The following is an 18,095-nucleotide window of genomic DNA, read 5'->3' on the forward strand; positions in this document are numbered from 1 at the left end:
TCTCCATGGGAACCCTGAGCCCTGGTTCACTATCAGAAAACTCCGCTGCGGCCCACAACTCCATCTCCTCCCTCTGCTTGTCTTGTAGAACGCAGTATTTCATTGTGTTTTGTCTGAGGCTTAGTGCATATTTCATCTCCTTAATTAACAAACGCAATCAGAATCATGCCTATAAGGTTCGAGTCTACCTGTGGCAATGCTGTCAGCCCGGTGGCACTTCTGTCTCTGCTTGTCTCATTAGATTGATGACAGTTTTCATTACATTACTCAGTCTTTATAAACATCTCCATCCTTATCTGAAAAAATAATCAGAATCATGGCTTAAAGGCTTCGTTCTCTTGTGTCTTGGAACGTTGACTCACATCTCTCCCTTGCAATCAGCAGCATAGACAGATGACTGTGCACAATATTGTTTTGCATTAATTACAGTGACAAACTGAAACCACAAATGATATTGCAGGGATGTACTCCAGTTACTGTCTTTAGCATAACAGTACTAACCTGACTTAAGGGCTCAGTGAGCTTGAGTGTCATGCCTTCAATTCTGGTTCACAACCCCTGTTACATCACTTCCTCTTTCATTCATCTTACCACCTTGCAGAAATAACAAAATAAATGCTGTGTGGAGATCAGAATCAGCCAAACAATGCAATTGCATGGAGACTAATTTGTTGGTACTATTATGCTGATAGTGGAATTCATAAAAAAGAAAAGGCAGGATTAAGGCCTTACATTCACATTCCTCATCATTCACAGCTGTTGCTGGAATGAAAGTAACAGATATTATGTGTATGTTATTAATGTTGAGTCACCATAAGGCCTGTGTTTACAGAATAGCTATGGGGCTGGAGATTAAGTCATTTATTTCCAGATACTGAATGATTCAGGTAGCAATTTGTCCCAGAATGAATACACATTTCACCACTTTTGAATGAAGAACGTCATATTCATATGTTAGGGTCCTTTTTAACAATGTGGGTCTGATGATGCGTCATTTGGTTCAGACTGAAATATCTCGTCAACTACTAGATGGATTGCCATGAAATAAATTGTCCTCAGAGGATGAATTCTACAATGACAAGATAGATTGGTACAAGATTTCGTATACACATTCATGTTCCCGTCAGGATGAATTCTGTGTGAACACACCTATAGTCTTGTTAAAAACTGCCTCTAAGAGGGTTTCATTGAGCTTCTCTACCACTTTACTTCACACTGAGTTACATCTATGTAGAAGTTGTGTAGTACAACCATAGTACAGTCTGCTATGCTGTTTATCATCAAGAGCTGCTGTTATGCTTTTGACAAACAGTTAGGATCATTCCAGCAGCTGAGGGTTGTGTACCTTGCTCAAGGGTACTTTGATAGTAGCTAGGTGCTGCATATTCACCCAGTTTTGGATGTGGAGGAGGAATAAACAGGTTTAAAAGCAGATGAGAAGAATTCTGCTGCGAGATTAGCACGACACATGCATACACATACCACAACCAAAGGATTTTTCTGAGATTAAAGAATCGACTATTTTTATCCCCCTTTTCCCCAGAGCCAACCTTACCTATGCTTGATGCAGATTTGGGGCGAATAATATTCTCGATTATAATGAAGTGGTGGCTGTTTGAAGTTTCTCCTTGGCTGTTTTGATGAAATGAATTCCATACGGTACCTCCAACACAATTTATGAGGCTCACTCCCCCGTTTTGTATTTTCAGTGATTGAACTGCCTAAGGAGGGAGATTTGGAGCACATTCATTCTAATTCATTTATCAATAATACTATACAAGCCCTGTCTCACTGAAACACATGCATCACTACATCATGAGATGTATCTTTTTCTTTTTTCATAAATGATTTACAGTCTGTCTTCACGTTGGATTGGTGGTAGACCAATCTGAGATGTTTTAATAGGACACAGAGTTTAAAGAAGAAGATATCAGTATCTGGAGTATGTTGTTGATGCTGTTGAGAAGATGACAGCCAGTAACAGAGGGTTTACTGGTTTGATCAACAGCTATGACAGGTGATTGTTTTCTACCCGTGAGCAAGCCCCCAATCTTCTCCAGAGGCACTGCACTGAGGCTGACGCTGCACTCTGTTGCTGCCTGTGTCTGCAGCACATGTGCTGAATGTGTAACTAGATAGGAGTATGTGAGAAGACAAACTCCATTTGCTTTGTGCAAATTATTCATTTTTAAATTATTTCCGACTTTTTAGCATTAATAAATCATTACCTCATTGATTTTGAGACATTTGTGTTTAATTACTGTAAACAAATGAGAGCAGTGGCCTGCCAGCTTTTGCATGGCATTTTACACAGTGTGTCCCCAGGTTAGATTTTATGTAAGTCATCTGGATATCCTTAAAACTTAAAATAGCATTGCTTCATGGCACAAATCAGGAATGAAAAATGTTTTGTAGACAGTGAAGTGAAAAGCTGATCCTCTTCTGTAAGGCAAAAAAAAAAAAATCTGAGGAGATGAGTTGGCTTGGGGCTTCCCATCATATCAAATAAGCTTTCATCTTATGCAACTTTATGCAACCCTATGGGCAGACATCCGCACCTGGCAACTACGGTATGGTTGAGGTTATGGTTTATAAGAAGACGAATGTTCATTGTTCTGCATTTTTGCAATATACCTCTCTACATATATGGCACACTGCTTCCTGCCTTGACACTGAATGTTTGCATCGGACATACTGTACATTATGAAGTGCAGAATTGTACAATATGAATGTAATTCCTAGGGATCCCGGGCTGGTTTATGGTAATTATAGTAAATTTAGTAATTAAGTTTATGTAAAAATTCCAAATTTTACATATCTGACCTCTCTATAAATATTTTTTTGTTATTGCTGACTTTTTGGTAGTCTAAATGGATAATCAAGTTAATAAAAAAGCATGTAAAATGTACATGTAGTAAAAGATCATTAAATATAAAAAGCCAACTATGAAATCTACAAGGCTAAAGACAATTAATTATGGCAAATAGAATTAGTACAGAAATTAACAGTGACCAAAAATGATTAATTTAATGTGATTAAACAATCCTCCATTTAAGCAGTGAGTAATGATAACTCATAGTGAGTGTATGTAGGCTATAGGTCAGGTTTATTCAGCCATTTACACTGGAGGTCTTCCTTCCAATTAAGCACAACGGCAGCTCATTTCTCTAGTTTCAGGTGTGGTACTTGGTGGATTGTGCAGACACTTGAGTCATTGTGGGACATGTTTGAAAACCACTAGTATAACTTTGTAGTGTATTACTGTATATAGTCAGCCCAGTCTCCTATGAAAGTATCTGCAGGGGATGATTACATAGTTAATAACAGTTAATAATTATAGTTATCAACACCTAACATTTTCTATATGTATACAGTAAATATTACAACAATCTATTTTTGACTTTTACCAAGTGGTTCAGTTGCTAACTTAAAGGGTACAAATTGTGCTTTTTGTGATTTTCTATCATTTATATACTGTTATGATGTTGGATATCTATGTTACACATTGCCAAAGGTCCAAAACATGAGATTAACCTATGTAGAAATTCTTCCTGCATGTCAAAAGCCCAGCCTTCAGCCCTGAATGCTTCGATTGTGATGGTGTTTTCTACCTTGCCGACAAGCTGACGATGGCTCAGAACAGACAGAACAGCCGTCTGTTCCATAGCCTTTGTTGCTAAAGCTGTTGCTAAGGTTTTTCCATGTGTTGGTTGCAACATGTACAGATGTATTGGAGTTGTTGACATTTCGAGTAAAGAACAATAGATAGCTATACTACTGTACAAAGATACACCAGTAGAGCCCCTAATTAAAAATAGACCTGGAAGGACCTGGAAATGTGCATAATGAATCACCTTTTACCACACCATCACTGTAGTTACATGACTATTGCAAATGGTTATACAATGGTGAGATCTGGTTGACAAGTGTCTGCTTTTTTATAGGAGAGCATCATTCCCCCACAAAATGATCCATTAACATATAATATATGGAATTCAGAGATAAATATACAGTATGCACACATACATCAGAATATTAGATCTTTGCAAATTCGACAGCACATAAAGTATTTACACATAAGGAGAAGAGAAGACTGGGTTGGTGAAGCTGCAGCGTTGGAGTGATGTCTGTTTAGTCTTTGGATTGTGTGTGAAAAGGGAAAACAGGGAAGCTGAAAAGTGAAATAACAGAAATGGAGAACTTAGGAAATAGAGCCATCAAAGTGTTTTAAATAGATTAAATGAGGTGTATTTCAGGGCTTACATGATATGCATTTCATGGTTTTGGATGAAGAAGGTTGCTACTTGTAATGGTAACAACTGACAATAAAAAAATAAATAGAAAAATTGGTGATTTACACTTAAATGTAAATGAAGTTCCAGTGAGAGGTGTGTCAAAGGTCATAGCCTCCAGGTAATACTTTAAAGCACTAAAAAGATATCTACAATATTTCAGATATGCATTCTCAGCCTCTGACAGAGGCAAAATATGCATATCAACATACATTTAGTGTTCTATCACGTGTATTCAGGCAGGATGCATGCAGTGGCTTTCAGCTGCAGAGATGATGGTGCATTGGACCAGTGGACCATGAGACACGTAGTTACACTGCATGGGATGAAAAGCATGAAATAAGTTCAGAGAATTATCAGGCAGAGACATGCAGGAAGCTGGAGTGGCATAGACTCATGCAGACCTTATTAGTAGCTTGAACTTTTTCTTTGTGACCTCCCAGCTATAGGACAGTCTTGGGGTTGCAGTAAGTTCTACGTCAGCAAGTTAGAGGAACTACTTATTTTGAGAATACATTTGGTGATAAGCGGTAACGGCTTTGATGTTTTAGGCACCGGATCGCCATAATAAATACAGACATCCGCTATAGAAAGGCTACTGAATAATATGTGTCAAAACTCTCCAACCCCAAAATAAGAAATACATGCATTACTCCTCATTCTCCTCTCTGTCTTTGATGCTCAAGTCAAGTTCTTGTAGAGTGAGTCTCCTGGTAAATGTGTTCTTTTTCTGGGTGTTTGGATGAATAAAGACATGAATGAGAACTGAGAACTTTGGGCTGAATCACTATCTTGTTGTATCAGTCAGTGATAGGGAGAAACAGAATAAATATATATTTTCATGAAAAAGATTCGGATTATTAAGAGTTTATGTCTACTATGTGATAATTACCCTATTAAGTAATGTAAAACATACCATTCTCTGATTTTTACATGGTGCACTGCTCACTAGTTTTCTTTTCCAGACAAGAGATGGCCTAGTTCAAAGTACTTCCATCTTTATATTATTATTGCAACATTTTTTCATAAACTCTGCATGGGTGTTGTATAAGAAAACCTTCCTGTTTGAAAATGTCAGCCTTTTCAAGACTGAAGTAAAACAATTTCTTTTAAGACTGACACCCATGATATATTAAAGTTAGACATCATTATTTGAAAGGTGTGTTTTTGGAGCTTACACAGTCATCGGAGTTGCTCATAACATAAAGGGCTCTGAGACATTTCAAGAAAAAGGAAAAAATCTCCTCATAAATTACAAAATGCTGCAAAAGAAACAGAAAGACAGGCAAGCGATTAGTTGCTGCACCAAATATCAGCAGCCTCTCCTCAGCCTGGCAGTTGACGACTAGATTTCACGACGTCCATATTGCTGATCCGTTGCGACACCTCCGCTCAGTGGCTGTCTGGTTCTCCTCTGCGTGGTCCTGAATGTCAATCTGCAGAGCTCCCCCACACTCAGACAGTAGCTACCAGTGATGCTGCACTAATTAGCCAACCCTCTCGAGTAGCCAAGCCTTCCCAATGGCATCTGTGCCAAACAGAATTATTAAAGAAGGAGGGAGGGGGAGTTGCACCTCCTCTGCAGAGGAGCAAACACCCAAGTTCAGTTTAGCATTCACTTCGTCGCCCTCTGGCTGGGGAGCCAATGTTGTCATCAATATTAACACCTAGATACATCCGTCTGTGTAACGCATATTTTTTACCCCAACCTAATGAAAATTTCATGTGAATCACATAATTATAATTCCTTATTCAAATGAGCAGTGTCTGAGAAGCAGAGATGATTTGTGGCTCAGTGACTGAAAAGCTGTTGTGTGGATGCTGATGCTGGATCTGTTTTACAGTTTGGTCAAAGTAATGGAGGTCTCGAGGTGTGTGTCTATATGTGTGTGTGTGTGTGTGTGTGTGTGTGTGTGTGTGTGTGTATGTTGGGCAGCGGTATATGTCCTTCCAGGCCTGGAAAAGGGAACTGCCGAGCTTATAAATAGATTAATTTTCTACACCGCTAATTTTTTTAATTTAATAATCATTGGCCCCCCTTTCCACAGCGCTTGGCCTTCTTCACCTCCTGTCTTCTGGCATTCTGTCGGCTTTGATGGCTTATTTGCTGATTTGTTTATATATTTATTAACTCATTTAACCCACCCTCACACCCCCCCCCACACCCCCAATCCAATTTTAGCTGACATTTCTTGTCGAGATGCGAAGGATGACCTTTGAAAACAGAACACTTCCTGTCGGAGATGTGAAGGAGGTCTCACTCTCGGCTCAGAAAACACTCTTCCTCTCCTCTTCACATATCTCTATGCAAGGACATAGGGAGGAAAACAGATTCACATTTGTCAATTAATTGAAAGGCTTATGTGGATTAGTATTGTTATGGCTATGTATGAAGTAGATAAGTATACGGTACGTTTGTTGTGTACATGTATTTTGTTAGTCATTTGTAATACTGACATTTCAGGATCTCCACAAACAATAATAAGAATCATAAATAACATCTAAATCAAACAAGCATGTCAAAGATGAAGGGAACAATGACTAATTGTGAAGTTAAAGGAATAGTTTGACATTCGGAGAAACAGGCTTATCCAATTTCTTGCAGAGAGTTAGATGAGAAGATCAATACTCCTCTCCTGAGAGCGGTATCAATCTTCTCATCTAAATCTCGACCAGAAAGTGAATAAGCCTGTTTCCCAAGATGTCAAACTATTCCTTTAGATGTATATGTGTGGCTTACTTAACATGAATTAACCAGTTTTATTAGTATTCTTTGATGTTTTATGGCTACTGTTTGTTCAGTATATTCTAGCCAGCTGGATAGTATGTAGTAGGCTACTGAATTAAAGAGGATGCAGAATTTCATCATTTTCATGAGTGATTGAAGAATGTGTCATGAATTTCAATTTAATTTTCACAAAACTTCACACACCCTGGTTTGATGAACATATCATATACCAAACTCCTATTATGATTCTTGCATACAGTAGCAAACTAATGATCTCCCATAAATAATTAAAACATAAAAACTCAAAAAGGTTGTCTTTAAATTTACTTCTACATATGTAAATACTCAGCAACAAAGCAGAAATGAATAGTACATTCATCAGTTTTATGGTCATTTCTGTTGAAAGCTAGTAGCTAGTTGTTAATCTTCTGTTGGTGCTCCAGCTGCTGGTCCACAGTCCAGAGACACTTCAGGGCTCCTTGAGATGGTTCTAAGAGTCCTCAAGGTGGCTCCAGGGGCCTGTGTGGCTTTCAGGGTCTCTCTCTTTTTTTTTGTGATTAAACTCCCCAGAAATGATCCTACTTGATAGACTATTCTAATTGGGGGATTAATTGAAGCTGTCAGTTTGATTATCAGATACAAAATCAACAACAAAAACTTCAGATGAGGCTCTGCGGTCTGATTTGTCTCTATTTGAAGGCGCTCTGAGGTCTAATGTATGTATATTTGGAGATCTTTGGGCTAATGCGTGTCTATTTTAGTGTTTGTCATTTGACGTGTGTCTATTTGGAGATCTGTAGTCTAAATGTGTGTCTATTCTGGGGATTTGACGTAAATGTTGAGTGGCCCCAGCTCCACATCACCTAATGAGCTGCTGTTTGCTCGCCCACCTTTTCTCTCTCTCTCTCTATTTCTCTCTGTCTCTCTCTCTCTCCGTAATATATTCTTTCAGTGTATAATACAGCCCCTTTGGGACCACAGGTTTTCTTTGGGAGGGGAAATTTCATGCAGCGTCTTTACATATTCTCACAGAGTATTCACGCTAACACACATTTCAAGGTGACAATATTTAACCAGTGTGTATGACTTCATGCAAGCATGTGGTTGTAGTACTCCTAAGGGTTTTTACCTGTGTGTGTGTGTGTGTTTGTGTATGTTTATGTGTGTGTGCGTGTGTGTGTGTGTGTCTGTGTGGGTGTGTGTGTGTGTGTTCCTGCAGGTATGTGTGTGTTTGCATATGCATGTGTGATTGTATGTTTGCATGTGTGATGTTACAGGAAATAAGAGAGACCTGCAACATCCTTAGCTCCTTGTTGCCATGGTGACACTTCTGGTTACAGGAGTATCTAATAGGTCTTCCATACAAATTAACCTACTTTGGTGTGTGTGTGAGTGTAGTGAGTATGCGTCATTATGAATTTAGTCAGTCATGTACATAGACATTTTTAGAATAAACCCTAAAACAACTATTACTACTACTGTTTGCTTTTATACTGCTATGCATATTTACATTTTTATATGTTTTAATAATCACATATTGTTCAAATCAGTATTATATTTATTTATATTATATTGAACATATTATCTAGAATTGTATTCTTGCTTTATGCCTCATCAAGTTCTCTTTCTACACCATAAATTGTTTTAATCCCAATTTCTTTACACATACTATACATGTTATAGTGTGAAAAACATCTGTTTGATCTGTCATGTTTAAAATGTCCATACGCAGTATTCTCATATGTATCCTGATTTTCAATTGCTGTATTCTTTAGGGATTTGTAATGTTTCACTGTCTGCAGTAAAAGCCGGTCTTATCTTACTATATGTTTGTTGTATTCTGTGTCATTTCAATTAGCATGGCTGAATAGATCATCCCTTGCTGCTCTAATAAAGACTGTGAGGTGTGACATTAGGTGGTGTGTTCAAAGTGACAGTAATGTGCAAAGTGTGAGTCATCAAGTGAGTGCCATCCACATCAAAGAAAACAAATGATCTGATAAAATGTTGTTCTTTCTTTTCTCATGATGTAATACATTAAATGGGCTGATAATAGCATTTGATGGTGCACTTCATGACAAATTGCCATGTTAATGCTCTTGCAGTGATGTTGTATTTCTCAATAAACGTATCGACAAATGCCTCATGTTCATATTTAAACTGATTCAAGGTTCTGGTCAAATCACTTGTAAGTCTCTGGCTATTTGTTATTGAATTTGGTGGCTTCCTGAGCCGGAGGGGTTCCTTAAGTCAATTGAATTATTTGACTTGAAAGCGGTCAACTTTCTTTTATTGAGTTGGCTGAGCCCTGAAGCTCCACACAACCAGGCCTGTTTCCCTTTCTTTGTCAATAGTACTTTGCTTCGTTCCATCCATTAATGCAGGCCTGTGAATTCACTTCCCTATTTTCCCCTCATTTTATTTTATTTTAGTTATAGATTCATATCACACTGCAAATATAAGTGCACAGTGATGCTGGGCTGAGACAAGAAAACCCAAAGAGACTGAAAATTTGATTTTACCTCAAAAGGAAGAGAAAAAGTATCAAAATGACCCACAGAAAGATTTGCTAATTGGGTTTATGAAACAGAATGAGATCAAAACTACAAGAGAGGAAATGGTGCAAAAACAGATCAGATATGACGTCAAGCGAGAGACATAAAACAATTCATATAAAATAATTCACTTTAACTTTGTCTTTGTTTTTTCTTTCCCCTACAGAAACTTGTCAAAGAATCCTCTCACCACTCTGTCATGGCAGCTCTTCCAGCACCTCCAACTCTCAGAGCTGTAAGTCTTTCTTCCCTCGTCTGATCTCTCTCGCTGGCTTTTGTTTGTATTTTATTAGAGCAATTTATCATCGCTCCCTGTGCGCTATCTGCCTCAATACAAATAGTCTTCAATGGATTCCATTATAATTCCTGTCTTTGTTGTACAAAACCTCTAATTTGTCTGAGCCCATGTAAAAGACTGAACCTATAGGCGGCATAGTGGCACTGTGATCTTATAAGTCATTTGTTGACTCAATTAACACACACAAAGGAAATGTAATGGCCTGTTAGGAGGAGGGAGTGTGACCCCATTTTCTTGTTTGTCATGAATATTTTAGCGATCATTGTGTTTATGAAAAGAGTTTGCTCTTTCACCACCACTGAGAACATTGCGATGTCGACCCGCTTGTAATTTACACATCATTACGCCTGTCAGCACTGTCCATCATATGAACCTTCACTATGCTCCGAGCACAGACGCTGCTTCCTGTGCCTCCTGGCATATAAAGCTGAGGTATAGCAGGACGTGATACAAGACTATTTCAAGCAGGCCTCTTTATTGTGCTATTTTCAGAGGTAGAAGCAGGGCGAGTCCTCTGAGAGCACGGCACAATGCTGATCTGGGGTAGTCCTGCTTCTGCATGCTCCAGGCAGCAGAGCGGAGGGAAAGCCCTGCTGACATTGACAGCATAGTTTTGCATTTTGGGCATTTAGCTTACGCTGTCATCCCGAGCAAAACTAATCCCTTGCACATGCAGGACCCACCGATAACACAGAAAGCTCATTCTTATCCATCCTGTGTAGGAAGTAATTCACACTAGACCCCATACCAGCGTTACACAAGTGTCATCTCACTATGGGCCCTCATCAGAGGCAGATGGGTCTCTGAATCCCTCATTGTGCCCGTTATTGGGTTGTGAATTTCATTATTCTCTGGAACTTTTGTACTTTTTTTGTATTACAAGCTGTCCAATTCGGCTTTTGTAGAAGCTAGTTTGGCATTTAGTTTATCTCATTGCTGCTGCTGCTGCTGCTGCTGCTGTGTCTCAGCTTTGTGTCCCATGCTTCAATATGAACAGTATGTGAACTGCAATATACTGAGTGGTGGAAAAAAGTATGCAGATCTTTTAGTTAAGTTAAATTTAGTAGAGAGAAAGATTTAAAGAGAAATTTTTCTGCATTTCCTTTTTTTGCGTTCTCACTTATTTGAAGTGGGTGTGGCTCAGTCAGAATATACTTCAATGCACCAATCAGGATTTAGCAGCATCTAAATCAGAATCTGATGGTGGGTGGTTTGTTTACTGTCAATAAAATCAAAACAAACCACACCCACACTGTCCTGCTGAAACACATTTTCTGAGTTTTTGAGTGTTTAATTGTTAAAAAAAAAAAAAAAAATCACTGAATATATTTATTTTAAATTTGATTGTGCTCATTTGGTCTTAGAGAAAATATTTTAAATTTGAAGTGAAGTTTTGAAGGCCTTTAAGTAAAAGTGCTCAAGTATTATCAGCAAAGTGTGCTTAATGTACATATCAACAGTGAAAGTATAGCCCCTTTCGGAGTGTTATATTGTTGTAATTGGATTTGTGTATTAATATGTGAGCATCATCTTGATGTTGTAGCTGGTGAAGATGAGTAATGGTGTATCATATGTTACAGGCTGATAATATGTTTTATATGTAAAATATTAATCTGCAAGTAACTACTAACTATAGCTGCCAAATACATAAAAGAGTCACTAAAATATGATGAGGCAGAGTAATATCAAAAATAGAAATTCTCAAGTTAAGTAACTCAAAATGTTGCCGCACTCAAGTTCATTTAATTACTTTCCCACCATAGAGTACATTATATAATGCAGCTTTAATTTCACACATATATACAAGAGAAACAAGATGAGCGTCACTTTGCCTACAGACAATGTGAAATGTATATTATTAAAGTCCAACAGTTATATGACCTTAAATTCCTTGAAAGACTACATCACATGCAACAAACTAAAATAAATAGTGCAGATCCTTTCTTAACCAAACCACCCTCACAGCTCACAGAGCCGGATTTGCTCAGATGTGCAATCCTATTTCTTCTTAAGCAACCATTTTAGATGCGAACAAATGGTGTCTTTGTTGTTCTACATGAAGAGTACGACCAGGGCGATGCCAGTGTTTCCATAGTGAATGCTGATGAGGAGCGAGGGTTTATGTCTATTCCATTTGGTGTGTTTGGCTAAGAGGTGTCAGTTGGAGTGGCGTGGCGGCACAGACGTGGGTCGAGGCGTTATGCAAGAAGGAAGCCATGTGGAATCAAGCCTCGCTAATAGGAAATGAGTCACTCTATCATGGACAGAGTCTGCGACGTGGTCCTGACATCATTACTCTCCTCACTGTCTATGTGCTCACCCAAACCATATTAGCTTCATGAGTGCCAATCATTCAATCATGCCAAATGAAGCGTGCTCACTGGGTGGCTATTGCCTTTAATTATTAGAATAATACACAATGCAGTATCAATGATAAGTGCTCGCCCGTACTGCTGAACCACACTGATATTATGTAAATAGAGAAAGATCAAACCAGCTGAAATAATTTCTGTTTTATGTGACGAAAGGAGAGCATGGCCCTTTGCCATGACACTGTCGCTACACTGTGTTATCTCAGCCACTCTAGGCACTGTTATTGCAGTTGTATTTATTTTTTGTTAACAATGATAGAGTACCATTTTCAAAGCTGCTACACAGTGACAGTGACCTGCAATGAATAGGAAATTTCACAAATTGTTTTTTTAAACCTGGAATTACACCCATAAGCATTAAAATAACAATGTTCTCATTGATTAATTCATTGAATATTTCATTAAGGTCCATTGCATCCAAGTTAACTTCTAATTGCTTTCATAACTTTTTGTGAAAATGAAATGAGAATAGCAAATGGTGTGTGTATATAGAAATTACAATTAAGAAAGGAGGCAGTTTACACACATCAAACATGCTCACTATAAAGGCAAGACAGAAAAGTGAAGACAGGATTGATTCCCTACTTAAATCACCATTAAACAACATGCAGTTTCACCAAGCAGTCTGATTTGCCAAGTTTGGAATTACATGCTATATTTGCTGCCTTTAAGTACAACTTTAAAACTAATTAATTGGATGTAAAATGTGTACTACTCAATAAGAAGAGTTGTATCACCCCTAAAGAATCATTGGACCATTTATTCAGCTACTTTAAGATGAAAGCAAGACTTTTCTGTTAACCTCAAACAAGATCAGCCTCTGAATGTGTTGTCCACTCGAATCAAATCACAATTGCAATCAGTCAACCTGTATGATGAGGCAACAGTTTAATGTGAAGAGAAAAAAAGTAAGTCTGTGTGTGTTTTTTTTTTTCCATATCAGGCATTCCTTATCAAGCCTTGTAAAGAATAACAGCCAAACAGTTGCTTTGTTTGCAGGTTGGTTGCACAGATCTTTCACACTCCCTGCAATATCTTAATATCAGTAACAATGGCAATACTATCAGTGAAATCTCAATAATCTCACGTCTTTTGTGGCTCCTGTGAAAAGGCCCCACCATCACATTGAGACTTTACAATAGAAGTCTGCTGTGTGCTGCCACTGGATGAGACACAGATAATCGGCTCTGCCTCTTTGTCTATGTGCCCTTTAGCCAAAGGACTGGAGCTACTGCAGTGTGGTGCACAGCCCAGCCAATCACAAGCCTGAGAACAGCAGCAGGGTGAAAGGGACAGCTAAATGCTGAATCTGCCGCTGAGGCTTCCAGGCTGATATTATTGGAGATTATTTGAAGGGGAGTTAGCGGCAGTCACCGATACTTCTGTCTTCGAGGAAGCTCATTCTATCTGGACCACAAAAACAGGAAAATATTCTTCTTCTTTAGCAACTAAAGCGATCTGCCTGAGGCAGTGTGCATCCCAAATCCCTTTATTCTGTTAGCGCTTCTTTAATCCCAGCTCTCTGGGAAGCAGGGGCCGACGCAAAGTCAAACATTTACGCCTCTCACTGCAAAATGGATTTTTCTTTGAATATGGAAGAAATATGAATAGATCAAACCTGTAATCTTTTGATTTGACTGCCAGTGGATTAGGATGAATTAAACATTACATTTCTAAGGGCTGTATGACAGGTAAATTACAGAATTTTAACCTTCATTTTATTAGGGCCCAATTGCACTCGGGGCAAATTCTTACTGAAATACATGACATTTACACCGAGTCTTCAAAAACATCAAAGACTGACTTGCAACAGGAAAAGGGTGTATTAAAATGTTAAATGTGCAAGAAAAGACTGGACTGGGGACAGCAGAAGCCTAGACATTGAAGAGGTCACCAGCTTAAAACCCAGACTGTCTGGTAGAATCTATGTGGGGGACAATAAAGAGGGAACGCTCACTTATTAACTCTATTTTCTTGAAAGCAGCCACAAATACAAATGCAAATACCGTACAAGGTCAGGGCAGATTTTTGCAAGCACAAGTCTGGTGCAGCATAGTATAATCTGAAGGAGAGGCTGAAGCGGGAGAAATGCATTGTTTATAGTTGGAGTTGGAGCTCATTAATGACACATCAGTAACAGTTGATGGGATTGGTTCTTTAGGTTTACCTCCCCTCAGAGGGAACTTTTCTCGGAGGCATATAGTCCAGACATCCCAATATACAGAACATTAAATATGCTTCCAAGTGCAGATGATGTCTGCTTTAAATTGAACTCAGGTGTCGGCAAAAGTTTATAACCAGAACGCACAAGTTTATTTAATATGCAAATTAATTTATGAAATCCCTGCAAGATAATGATATGGATGCAATTAGGCTACAGCTGCTGTAACATCAAGTACAATATCCTGTCTTTCCATTATTTGTGTATGTTGTGTATATTTTTTGTTCACAAAATAATTTCCCAAATTTGAGTAGGTTTACATAATCTTACGATAATAGTGTACAATAATTACACTACTCCAAGTACTGTAGGGAATACGATATGCACAGTGCAACAAATTAGAGACTACAGAAGGAACACACACACATACGGTATTTCTATTGCAGTATGATGCTACAGTGATTTCATCAGCTGCAAGGAAAGGAATTCAATCCTACAAGCAGCTGAAGATGACATTGTGGTCAAGAATCCCCTTTTATTCTAACTTAGCTCAGGCTCTGCTTCAATCACGCTGCAATATTTGATGTATGTGTGAATATGTAGAACATGTGTCCTTTATACCAAACTCTACCTCTGATAATATTACAACTAACTGTTTTGAGTCATTTTGGATACAACCATCTAACAAATTCTATAAATGTAACTTAAGTCACAGCACCGTCTCTGTGTATTTATGATAGGAAGTTGCAGAAGGGCAGAAACACATGCTTAAATTAATACCAAAATGGACACCAAAGTTTCACTGCCCCACAACTGCATCATTCACAGTCACCAGTGCACAACTTAGGCACACTTCAACTCGAGCAGGGCTTGACTGGAGCCACAAAATTACCAAACTGTCAAAAGTACAAAAAACTGACTGACATCTAGCCAAGTCTGTGCCTTTGCCTGCTGCATTGGTGTGAAAGTATAGCCTTTTGGCGCATGGCAAGTTATTTGACTGTATTTGAGAACCAACATTGCCATTCATCTGGAGTTGTATTTTGTCCACCTGAGGAATGTAAGATCAACATTTACTCTCCATTTAGTTCTGTTTTGGTCTCCAAAATGAATTAAACATCACAGAGCTGTGAGACTGAACCACAACAGTACATTTCTGGGTCGTAAAACAAAAACAATGAGCTGAAATACGCTAAAACACATACAAAATATTGATCAGTGCAGCTTTAATAAGTAACTTTACATTAAATCTATTGTGGAAATTTTTTGCACCGACTTTTAAACACATCTGACCGCGCCCAACAGTAATATGCCATTGCACAATCATGAATAGCTAAATGTCACCCAGTAGATGGTAACAAACCATGCTGTGTTAGTTACTTCATACTTACTCTGTGGTATAGTAGGGTGTAGAGGTTAATGTAGGGTTTGGTTTCTGAGGGTGACTGATTAAAATGCAGTCAGCTGGTTTGTATTTTGGTGTTTTATTTTGTGTCAAAATGATACTAAATGCAATTACTGAACGGCACAATATACAAGTCCCTAAATACATTGACAAATTCACAGCACAAGAGTACACTATAAATGTCAGACTGTAAATAGATACTCCTATCACTCCTCATATCATCGTTCATTCTGCACATACACCATGAATACACACATAAAGCACCGTTTAAAACATCTATCCTAAAAATAACCACCATATATCTAAAGGGCTCCTGCTAAAAAAAAATACAAAAAAGCCTTAAGCCTCTGCTCACTTTGTCCATTTTTCTTACCTGGAGCCTTCCCTGACCTGACTCGGGTGTCCCCTCTCCTCTACATGATTGCAGTGCAGGTGGTGTTGTTGATAAGCCAAAGTCAGGTCTAGCTCCTCAGACAAATTATGCCATAGTGGTTTGAAAAAAAAGAAAAGGAAAAAGTCAGACAGTGAGAGAGCCTGGAGGGCCAATGACTGGCCAAGTGGTTGCAACCTTACCTAAAAGCAATGGTGGGACAAAACGGTGATTTATTTATTCACAGCGTACCGCTTTATCCATGACATAAGCAGAAGATACAGCGTGAGAATGATGGAGCAGGTCCAGGAGACAACCAAGAGTGTGGTAAAGCAATGATACACACTTAGCACAGTGTGGTGAAAGCAACTGTTTAGCAAATTTAGCTGGATCAGAGGGAAATGCTTATGTTGTAAAAGCTCTTGCTGACGAGAGGAGTATTAAATTTGACATCGGTTGAGTCATCTCTCCATTTTTTTCTGCATTTATCCCCACTGATTGATACATACTATTCTTTCTCAAAACTATAATCTCTCCAACTCCCACTGTACAATGAAAATGGAGCATAATTTGACATTTCTGACAAGAGGTAGAGCAGCAATGCATCAGTGATGTGCAGTAGCAAGCATGCAGTATAAATTGAGACCAGTTCATGGCTACATCTGTTCATTCAGCCCATTTTCTATGAATAGATAACAGATTGTCAATCAGCTGCTTTAATATGCTAGAAGCCAATCTGATGGCATGACAGCTACATTATCTCTTTCCCACACTAAAATAATAATGATGACAGTAGTGGCCACACTGTTTGATTGACAAGTGATCTTTGGGAAGTATGATGCAGAAAAACAACAGCAATGACTGTGTTGCACCAAAGATGGAGACAGAAAATAGAGGGATGTGATTAAAAAAAGACAATAAAGTACTTTTTTTTTCTCATTAATATACATTAACATCTGGATGTGTAGTACAATGTGACAAGCAGAGCACCAACTATACATCTTCTTGCTGAATTACCACAAAGCCAGGCATCACAGAAAATACAACACACAGTCACACCCGAGATCAGCAGCACTGTGGTATAAATAAGCCAAATAAGGCGATTTATTAAACACACAGGATTTAAAAAGCTAAAATAATTCCTGACAACTGTATAAGGAGAGGAAGCAGAGCATTCAAGCTGAGATCAAAGTGTTCAAGCAACAATGCAGTATAGCTTATCGTTGCTTGTGATCCACAGCTCCTCAGCCAAAGCACCTGTGTGTACATTTCTCAGAAAAACAGCCTCCGGTGGTGATCATTACCTCTCCTCTGGAGTAGCGGGGTGGATCGTTAGCCAGCTTCAAGGAAACATCATGCTGTTAGCTCTCTGTATGTGGGGTCACACTGCTGTTTGCTTTTGTTCTTTTCTAAGTCTAATCTGCTCTCCTCCAGACATGTATCAACTTCCAGCCGTCAGTTTTTCTTCTTGTTGCTTTATAGCTGGTTTAGATGGTGGAGCTGTAAGATCTGGTCGTGCACGTGTTTCAAACACAGGGTTGTAGCTTTCTTATGTGAGAGCATTATCCTGCTTTTTCAAGTGCTGTACTTGTACAGAGGAATAGTGGGTAATGTATGGAGGCGGTAGTTCTTATTAACAGTTACCATAATTACAGTATAAGGGGGGAAAGCCTGGACCGCCTTACTCTGGTGAGCTTTGATCCCTTGTGGTTCAACTTGCTCAGCATTAAATGCAAAGCTTTAACAGTGAAATTCTCCTCCACACCAGCGTGTAGGGAGCTACTCCTCTGTGCTGCTTTTATACGTACATGTGGAGTTTTCATAGTACACATGAACGTTAATACATTTATCCAACATGCTGTTGAATGTACATGTATTTCAGATGTTTTGTGATGCTCTCCATTATGTAAAATG

At 38.6% G+C, this 18,095-nt stretch overlaps 1 protein-coding gene across 1 annotated transcript in view; it reads left to right on the top strand.

Moving 5' to 3' along the window:
• ntrk3b (neurotrophic tyrosine kinase, receptor, type 3b) overlaps nt 1–18,095 on the top strand; it is a 179,209-nt gene that overhangs the window by 65,176 nt on the left and 95,938 nt on the right. Inside the window, exon 4 of the mRNA XM_042407707.1 lies at nt 9,742–9,810. Coding sequence (XP_042263641.1) covers nt 9,742–9,810 — 69 coding nt within the window. The remainder of the gene's footprint in view (nt 1–9,741; nt 9,811–18,095) is intronic.

Source organism: Thunnus maccoyii, chromosome 1 (genome assembly GCF_910596095.1).
Source record: "Thunnus maccoyii chromosome 1, fThuMac1.1, whole genome shotgun sequence".
In the NCBI taxonomy this organism is placed as follows: domain Eukaryota; kingdom Metazoa; phylum Chordata; class Actinopteri; order Scombriformes; family Scombridae; genus Thunnus; species Thunnus maccoyii.